Genomic DNA, 10,100 nt, shown 5'->3' with positions numbered 1-10,100 from the left:
AATAAATATTTGGATTATTTTACTTCTTAAGAGACTAAAACTTATGGTTTGATATTTGACTAAAACTTATGGTTTGATATTTGAGGGACTAAAGTCAAAATGATGATAAATTTGAGAGACTAAAAATCATATTAACCTTAAAGCTAAACTCACGTAGAAAGCCTTGGATACCTGCTTACTAGATGTCATACATTCTTGATTGTAGGCAGTTCTAACCAAATTGAAACTTCCAAATTAAAACAAAAGTCTTAATCTCAGTCATATTGGTTGATCATCTCATAATTAATTTTATCTCATCATTAATTTAATAGAAATAAGTGTCATGATAGAATTTGAAGAGATTATGATTTTAGCCTTTGAAATTGATTTTTGTGATCCGAACACACCCTTAGAACATTGTAGTATTTGCCAAGAGTAATAAATTAGTGACACTTCTTTTTAAATAATAAGTCAAAATGTTATAATAATAAAAGGAAAATGAGAGCTTCAAAAAATAGAACAAGAAATAAGATAATTAAGCTAAAAGAGAGGAAATTCTGCGCTGGACACGATGCCTAAGAACGCTGTCATACTAAATTGAAACTTAAAAACTAAGGCAAAAGTCAGCCTATTGGTTGATAGTCTTTTGTTTTTAACCAACTATTGGTTGCTAGTCCCATAATTAGTTTTATCTTGTAATTAATTAATCAAAATCAGATTGTTTCGATAAAATTATAAGAAATCATCACTTTAGCCTGTGAAATTGATTTTCATGACTATCCAGATAGAAACAGTGCAGCATTCCTAAAAAATAATAAATCAGTGATGCTGTTTTTTTTTTTTAAAAAAAAAAACTATACATCCATTGATCGTAAAAGAACAAAGTCAAGGTTACAAGTAGAAAAAGAGGTTTTTTTTTTTTTACATCAAAATCTATCTCATATTAAACGAGATGGAATGCGATCAAAGAGGCAATACTGTTTTTTCTTTTAATAACAAGTCAAAATGGTATAATGGTTAAAGTGAAAGAAGAGAGAATTATGACAGGCTAAAAATGTTGACCAAAAAATGTTGCCGGACACATTACGTGGGAAATAGGCTAAGGCTAAGTAGGGTGGAAATGAATACTTTGGACTTCCTTGAAACATTAGAAAAATTGGAACAAATAATTTAAAATTCTTTTCTGCCCACCGTTATCTCCGAAAATTCATAGTAGTAAATTTGTTTTTTTTAATCAAAAGAAGTCAATTTTATTAGTAACAAAAAAAAAAAGTAATACAGACACTAACAGTCGAGAAAAAAAACACTAAAAAAACCTAAAAATACAAGCTAACACATCAAAACTCACAATAAAAAAAACAAAACAGTAACAAAGCAAAAACAGCAACACAAATAGTTAAGGAATAACCAAACAAGTAAAGACATCAGTCTGTGACAGTTTTCACATCTTCAACAGCTACTAAATGTGTTTGAATTCTATCATTCTTAAAAATCTGTGATAGTCAGTTTGGTGCTTAAATTTCCTGCTTCACTTGAACTGTTTTGGGCAAAATCTTTTGGATTTTCATAAAGGAGACAATGTGGTGAAACCAGCCAAAAATTGGTGCTGCATCATGCATGTTGCCACTACGATTCTCAGTTGGCCCTACGTGAGTAAGCCTTTTGGACACTCACTTAGCAAAAGTGGAAAATCCGCAATAGAGTCTTCATTTTAGGCTAATGGGATGGATCTTGATGAGTAGTCTTGGTATTATTGTCTTTTTTATTTATCTGTGATATCTAGTTTTATTTTAAGGAAAAAAATCTGTGATAGAAAAAGTGGGAGCCTCATGTCCCAATTTGATTGGACACACCTCCTTTGCATGAGCCAATCTGCAGCTTCATTGGTAGACCTGGAAATTAAGCTGAATTTCAGAGAGTCTAGAGATCTTAGAATTCATATCCTCCAAAATATCTTCCACAACCACTTCCAGTCACAGATCACAATTCATAGCTGAAAAGAGATTAATACATTTAACCAAGTAGTCACAGTCGGTTTCAATAATATAACTATCTTACAGATGAACTTTGATCATTTCAATACTTAACAGCCAGAGCTTTTGCCATGAATGCAGAGGAGACTCAGCTACTACTGTAAATTTGTTGATAGAATGAGATACCTAATCATAGTTGACATGGCTACCACCATTTGAGCTAGTAATGGACTTTAAAGCAAATATGTAGGGATCAGATTGAGACACATGTTTAAGCACAAGTTCTACAAGTTTATAAACATATACATAAATATAAAATTAAGTATAGGCCACAAAAGTGTGAAGTCATGTTGAGAATTTAATAAATTCAATTTATATATATTTTAAAAGGTCTCATAATTAATTTTTAATCAAAATATGAGTGTTTCTTTATATGTCTATCACACAAGCAACTATTACATGCTTTTTAATTATGTTTTTTTAAAAAATTTATCCAAACACCATATGTTGATTAAATCAATTATGCTAATTTTATAATTTCTATTTTACACAATAGTAATCCAAATGCTCCCAAAGTATAAGTCGGCTGCTAATGGAAAACATGGTTGAGGAAGGCTTTACAATTGATTTTTAATCAAAACATGGGTGTTTGTTTGAGGGTCACAAAACTGATTTAATTAAAATATGGGTGTTTGGCTAATGATTTCATAATTAATTTATTCAGGGTTTGAATAAATTTTTAGAAAACCATAATTTTAAGCTTTAAAATTGATTATTAAAAAATATAGACATGGAATATTTGCTGAAGACATTGTTACATTTTTGAATTATTTGTTTCTGAACTTCGATATTGATAATACTGTTTTTCAATGGAAACATTTTTTCCCCCCCACTTTGTTTCTAATTGACTTCGCATCTCTTCTGCTTGGAATTTGTCTTGATTGAGAATAAGTTAAACGTAATAAAAGAATATGTCAGTTTTTCTCTCTTACTTAAGGCTCTCTGCGTCTTTCCCCTTTTCTCACTCCCTATTCTTAACCTCACCCATTATTCAAATTAACACTTCACATGTTCTTAATATAAGACCTATTTAATTAATTTAATTAGATTAAAAAAGTTAGATAAGTTATTTAATTATAAAAAAATGTGATGTTTTTTTTTTAAATACCACAATCATATTTTTTTTAATATCCTCTGTCTTTCACTTACTTGATTATGGTTGAGAGAATCTCTATATGGGTAATTTAGAAAAAATTGATAAATATGATAAATAAGCCTTATATTAAAAATTAAAATTAACTTAATAATTAAATTCTATATTAAGAACAAAAGGAGTACTATTAAAATATGAAAATTTAGTAAACAAATCGAGTGGAACCATTACAGTTTGATCCAAATGGTTGCACGGAAATAAAAGGTCAGAGAGAAGCAGAGAAAGATCAGGCAGTTTATTTGAACTCTTCTCCGCGTGAAGATATTAGTTTAGGGCAAGAAACCCACTTTTAACCATGGTATTAAATTTCAATTCAAGTAAGCTGATTACAACAATGAATTGGTAAATCAATCTCATACTTTGACTGGATAAGAGAGTTTTGTATGAGTCAGTTATTCATGGTGAATTTTACTATTTCTTGTCTTTAATATAAGAATTAGTTGGAAAATTAAATTTAATCTAGAATAACCAAGGAGGGTTGGTCCAAGTGATAAGCAACCGCTTAAGTGAGGTCTTGAGCTCGAGCCTCAGCGTATTACCTTCTATCATAATCCATCAGAAGGACAGCACTAGTTCCTAGTACATTGCATATATAGATGAACAGAAGATACAGATATTTTGCATTGAACCTCACCAACTTCAGAAGATCCAAATCCAAAAATTAAGCACGTGGCCTTAACCCCAACTATCATAGAAATGAAGGTTCAAACCTAACAGCCAGAGTGGTGGTGCCATAAGTTTCATGAGTGTATCCCTAATTGTTGCTCAACAGATAGAGGTTGCTGCTCAATGAGACGGAAAAACACATACCCTATGGGATGATATGTTCGAAGAGCAACTAATCTCTAACAATGGCAGGACCGATATGAAATTCACTTGCTAGTCAACAGCCATAGCTTCCGAACCCCCACTTGCATCTTCTATCCCATTCTTGAGCTCTTCAGGTGCCGCTCTCATCTCCTCAATAAGATTCTTCTGCTCTTCCTCTATTGTGTTCTGTAACTCATCCACCTGCAGGAAAATAAGCAGCAGAAGAGATGCATCAGCAGCGACTTTCTTATTTAAAAAACTTGTTCGGGGGAGGCCAAGTATTGTCCCCATCACTCTGGATTATTTTAATTTTTTTAAAAGATTATATATCAATGATAACACTATTTTCCAGGAAATGCAGTTTGGTTGGGAGACATGAGATGCACGAGAAGTGAAAGGTAGTGCTGCTCAAATAAATGCAATAATCTTAAAATTGCCATGTTAATCTTAGAAAATAAACCGAGTTAACGAAAAATGAGGACATGATTAAATATCTACTAATTATTTCACTGAAACAAAGAGCACAACAATCAATACCAAAAAAATTATTTTAAAAAAAAGGAACACAACAATCACACAAGCCATAACATGTGAAGGCTTCCACGTACCACATGCAAAAGAAGAGCAAATTGTTTCTTCCGAAGCTCCAACAATCTCGAACCAGCTGTATTCTCTGCATCCAACGCCATAATTTCTTTCTCTAACTCAGTTATAAGCTTCTGTGTCTCTGATCTCGGTGGCTGCAGGGCAATCAATTTCCTAATAGCTTCACATTCCTCCTTGTGCTGCCTCTCAATCTTACTCTCTTCAAGTTGCTTCTTAAGATCTTCAATGTCAGCCTGTGCTTGCAGGATTTGCCTATTTATTTCATCTTTCAGCTCGTTGAAATTTTCCTTCTCTCTAATATTGGCATCAACAATTGCTTTACTCTTTAGAAGTGGAATCTCGAATGTGGCTAATTCCTGCAAGAAAGCTTTGGCTAACTTTTCACAGTCATTATAGTTATCTTCTTGCTTTTCGATCTCAGAGACAAAGGTTGTGAATTTTTTCTGAAGCTTCTTCAATGGAGGCTCACCCCTTGTGGTTGTTGTACGTGTCAGAAGCCTATGCTTGATTATTGCATCATCTTCAGCCGGACCAAAAGCATAATTTGCTGCTACAGCTTCTCCACGCCCTGAAACTTTCCTTGCTTTTCCCAACATCTAAATTTCCAGCAAACAACAGAAGAAGGTCAACACTTGGGGTCAGTTTGTTCCAAGAGTAATTACATTTTGTTGGAGATTCGTCATAATAGCTTCTTTTAGATTTTGCATTATTTGCCATGGAAAAGCTGAAAAAATTCCATCAATATTTTCCGAGCCAATCAAATCTCATTGATTATACTGACCAGCTAGGTGTGGCATTCCAAACTTAGCAAAGACCTCCAGATATATGGAAAAATAGCTATTTTAAACAAACAGCATTAGACCAAAATATAATTTCAGAATGTTAAAAAAGTCCCCCCCCCCGGGGGGAAAATTTACTAATTTAGTTTATCTTAAGCCCCCCCTCCCACCCCCAAAAAATGTGTTGTCATCTAGATCCACCCCTGGAATAACTTCTCGTTGGAACCAACCAGACAAAACAATTATGGACAAACTCTACACATACTAACTAAGTTCCCCATTAGTTACATGCAAGGAGAATATGACGACACCCCTATCTAATTAAAGGCTACAATACACTGAACTAATCAACATCAACTAGCTCTTTCTATCTAGCATTCACCATTTGCTTCTTCATGCAGTCAAAGCTCAATATCAGATCACAGTCTAACCAATAAACATACTTCAGATTGTGTAAACATCACCAACAATACTAATTAGCATAGCTTTCTGATTTAACGTGGTTTTGTAATCGTTGAGTAGCCTATAAAATCTGTGATGAGTCTGTAATCTAGAAATCATGAGGTTATTTCTTACCAATATCTTGTGAGGTTGCATGTATCCTTCCCGCTCAGGTTCATTTGGGTCAGTATAAATTTAAGATCATTGAGGGCTGCTACAAATATACCTATGGTTGAGAGCGTGCACCCATGAGCATGTGTGTACGCGTGCATGTTCATAAGCAAGTTTTCCTATCCACATAACTTTGCTAAGGTTCTAATCTTAACAATAATGAGACTCCAAAATTTCAAATTTACCAAACATATAGTCAAGGCCCGCACAATTGTTAGCACTTTTTAAGGAAGTCTGAAAATTGTCACCAACTTTTTTTTAAGAAAGTCTCAAACTTGTAACTTTGCGCTTAAGAAGAAGTTTGGTTTCTCTAGTCATAACAAAATGCCACAACCCCTTAGTCTCAAAAATGTATGTGAAGGAGTTGATACTGGGAAAAGATTTACTGAATAAGCATTGTGGGAAGCACAAGAAACTGAAAGCGACAAGTTAATTTGACTTCTTATTCTTTAGTGGTAAAACTTTTGAACTTCTGAATTGAGTTATTCCTTTGAATCAGGGAAAACTTGCTTACTCGTTGTTTACAAACATACTAACACTCAAACTGAAGCCATATCTATAGCAACCGCTCATCTCTTAAGTTTATAAATAGCCAACGAATCTGAATATGAAAATTCCAATAACCACAAGGCTCAAATAATAGTAAACTTCCAATCAATCAACTCTCAGTCAGAATTTATAGACTTTGTCCTTCAATGATTGATAGGATTCTCAATAATTACAAAACTAATTTAAACCAAGCAGCAATGCCCATTAGTAAAGATTCAATCTATCAACAGTACTGTGTGCATATCGAAATCAGAACAAGCAAGAGATAGTGAGTTGAATAGTAGAGAGCTTGTTTTTGGTCAAATTGAGTTGTGGAGTAAACACTAAAGGGAAATTGCAGATTGAAAAATGAAACGAAACTATGCAGGGTAAGGAGATAAGAACTGCACCCGTTGCTGGTAGAATGACAAAGAACGAGGAAGGAGGAAGAAGAACTAACGAATCTACAGAATGGTTGAGGTCCTCCTTACGGGTGGTTCCTGTGGCCGGCTGAAGGTTGCGAATTCGTTGGTTCCGTTGCCTGTGGCCGCAAGACGAAGAAAGTCAGTTGAACGGTAATGCTTAGGGCTTTTGGTCTCCGCTAATCGCTGCGGTTGCAGAGGTACTAATATTTGAAAACGACACCGTTTTACGAAATGTAAATGTCAGCGGCGAGAGGGTGTGAGTGCCCCTACCGTCGGAGAAGAGTTAGAACACCGGCAAGCCGCTGAAGCGTTTAGACGGCGTCAAGAGGCTGAGGGTCGTCTTCGAAGTGGCAGCTGCGGAAGGATCCAGGTGCACTCTCGCTGCGACATAACCGGTTAATCAGCCAATAGCCTAAGATTTTTTTTTTCCAAAGGAAAATTCGGAAAAAAATACTTTTAAAATTTTAAAATTAAAAATAAAAAATTCCAGTAAAATGAAACTTAAATTTGCAAAACTTCAAACTTGCGAAATTTCAATTTAGTTAGGAATTTAAAAATGTGAAAAATTTGTATTATTGCCCTTTAACTTTTTTTTTTTTGGGTAAGAGATTCAAACTATCTACACCGATCAGCTAGCCACCAGACTCCGGCGAAGTTTAGGTGGTCACTGGTCACAGGAGCTTTAGTAGTCGACAATTATTTTTTTGAGGGATTTTTACAAATTTAATAACACGATTAACAAGTTCTTTAACACTATTAATAAGTTTAGTATAACAGTTAATAACAAGTTTTTTCAAAAAAATCAAAAAATGATATTTTTACAACTTTAGTAATACGACTAACAAGTTTTGTAATGCTATTAAAAAGTTCGGTATAGCAATTACCAACAGGTTTTCTAAGAAATTCAAAAAGTGGTATTTTTACAATTTCAGTAACAAGATTAAAAAGTTTTTTAATACTATCAACAAATTCGATACATCAGTTAACAAGTTTTTTAGAAAATTCAAAAAGTGGTATCTTTATAATTTCAGTAACGTGGTTAACAAGTTCGGTAACGCTATTAACAAATTCAACATAACAATTAATAACTCTAATAGCAAGTCATGTAATGATATTAACAACTCTCATAACTATGATGACTACCTAATAAATGGAAATTTTTTTATGCACTGGGAACTAATATTAAAAACATCAACCTTCATAAGGAAATTTTGTCAATAATGTTATAAGAGTTGTTAATATCATTATATGATTTGTTAACTGCATTACTGAAGTTGTAAAAATGTCACTTTTTCAATTTTTTAAAAAACCTGTTGTTAACTGCTATACTGAACTTGTTAGTAGTGTTACAAAACTTATTAACTGCGTTACTAAAATTGTAAAGATGCCATTTGTTGAATTTCTTGAAAAACATGTTGTTAACTGTTATACCGAACTTGTTAATAGTGTTAAAAAAACTTGTTAACCATATTACTAAAGTTGTAAAAATATCACTTTTTGAATTTTCTGAAAAACTTGTTATCTGATACACCGAACTTGTTAATTGTGTTAAAAAACTTGTTAACTGCGTTAGTGAACTTATAAAAATTCCCAAAAAATAGTTGCTAGTCGTCAGAGTTAAAAAACTTGTTAACCGCATTACTGAAATTATAAAAATACCACTTTTTGAATTTTTTGAAAAATTTATTATTATTTACTGTACTGAACTTGCTAATCATGTTAAAGAACTTGTTAACTACGCTATTGAAATTGTAAGAATCCTCAAAAAAATAGTTGCCGGTAGTTAGAGCTCTAGCAACCCGTCATCAGTCTCCCCTGAGCAGAACAGAGTTTAGTGCAGGCTTCTTGTTTGTTTTCTGTTTATCTCAAATAGTTTTTCCCTCATAACAACAACAGAAAACAGAACCTTTTAGTGATCTTTCCAGAAGAAGAAAGAGTTTATTATTTAGCTTCCCAATTTTTATTTGTTCTCTGTTTTAATTAATTAATTTTCGTTATAAATAGTAGTAGTAGTAATAATGACAACAACAGCAGAAGAAGTTAGTTTCAAGGGCAAATGGAATCGTAGGTACAATTTCATATGGGATAATAAAAAATAAAGCCATGAAATCAGATTGATCATTTTCTCACCTTGTTTTATGGTATTTAAATTCATCATTAGCAACTTGCATACTATTGATCATTTATTAAATTATTTAAATTGTACTGGGAACAACAATGTATGAAGTCTAATCTTTGGTAAAGCAGGGTACCATGTGAATTGGCTTGAACACCAATCATTTAATATTATATGAGAAACACCGCATGGACATCGCCATCAAAAAATGATCTACCATAGTGATGTGAATATAATAATGTTCCTCGAGAAGAACAAATAGCAATAAAGCAAGAAGAAAAATTTATAAGACAAGTGGAATTATATGACAGAAGCTGCTCTTCTTTCTCTTGACATAGTATCTCATTAATGCCAAATATAATGGCCTGCCCACATGGTGTACAAGTTTGAGTTTTATATGAGAGAGTTTTAAGATGCAGGAGACATGCAAGAGGAATACCATCAGTGGAAGATGCCATTGCAGGAGAACTCGTGTGATTCCCAAGTTGAAAATTAAAGGATGAGTTGGGAAGCTTGGTGTCTAGGAGGCACTGAGCAAACAAAATTCTAGGGTAGGTTTAAGATCCAAGTCAAGGTGATATTACTGCCTTCCAACTTTGTGACATATGGAGAGGAATATGTGCTTCTTGTCTCCCTCAACTTGTTTGCAATACACAGAGAAGATTGCTGACAACTAAACCTCAGTTTTGAACAGATTGTACACAAGCTCTTAGATATCTCTTTCTCTGAGAAGAAAAAATGGCAGCCATTGCACCAAACACAAAGAACTCCCTTCATATCCGTTGCAACAGCTTGCCTTCTGCATCTCACCCTCTTGTATCTCAATTTGAGGAGCATCGTAAGATATTAAAGTCTTCTAAACTAGCTTATTCTTCTCTAAGCTGCAAACTCCGTGGTTTGGAGATTTGCTTGAATGTACTGGTAAGATGCTTCAATTACCAATGGCCCAGAAAGCCTTTGGAGAGGAATGTAGTGACAAATCTGTTGACGAACTACTTGATATGTCTTTGAGGCTCCTGGCCATCTGCAGTATTGCTGAAGATTTCCTACTGCAATCAA

At 33.6% G+C, this 10,100-nt stretch overlaps 1 protein-coding gene across 6 annotated transcripts; it reads right to left on the bottom strand.

The window, feature by feature from the left end:
• Nucleotides 1-4,015: 4,015 nt before the first annotated feature.
• LOC114725381 (THO complex subunit 7A) lies at nucleotides 4,016-7,214 on the bottom strand. 6 transcript variants are annotated; one of them, XM_028911927.1, is made up of 3 exons: nucleotides 5,937-6,220; nucleotides 4,584-5,177; nucleotides 4,016-4,176 (listed from the first exon to the last, which is right to left on the bottom strand). In XM_028911927.1, exons 1-3 carry the CDS (start codon nucleotides 5,955-5,957, stop codon nucleotides 4,045-4,047), a joined length of 747 nt encoding a protein of 248 aa, XP_028767760.1. In that variant the 5' UTR covers nucleotides 5,958-6,220; the 3' UTR covers nucleotides 4,016-4,044. The 6 variants fall into 6 exon arrangements, with proteins under 6 accessions (XP_028767760.1, XP_028767731.1, XP_028767754.1 ...); XM_028911898.1 differs by lacking the exons at nucleotides 4,016-4,176; nucleotides 5,937-6,220 and adding exons at nucleotides 6,911-7,041; nucleotides 7,196-7,214 and having other exon boundaries at nucleotides 4,533-5,177; XM_028911921.1 differs by lacking the exons at nucleotides 4,016-4,176; nucleotides 5,937-6,220 and adding exons at nucleotides 6,906-7,041; nucleotides 7,196-7,205 and having other exon boundaries at nucleotides 4,533-5,177.
• Between the last annotated feature and the right edge of the window lie 2,886 nt (nucleotides 7,215-10,100).

Source organism: Neltuma alba, unplaced genomic scaffold (genome assembly GCF_004799145.2).
Source record: "Neltuma alba isolate B1F8T4 unplaced genomic scaffold, ASM479914v2 tig00002401_pilon, whole genome shotgun sequence".
NCBI lineage: Eukaryota > Viridiplantae > Streptophyta > Magnoliopsida > Fabales > Fabaceae > Neltuma > Neltuma alba.
Note: the sequence above shows the minus strand (reverse complement) of the source record. Positions and strands in the feature narration are given on the sequence as shown.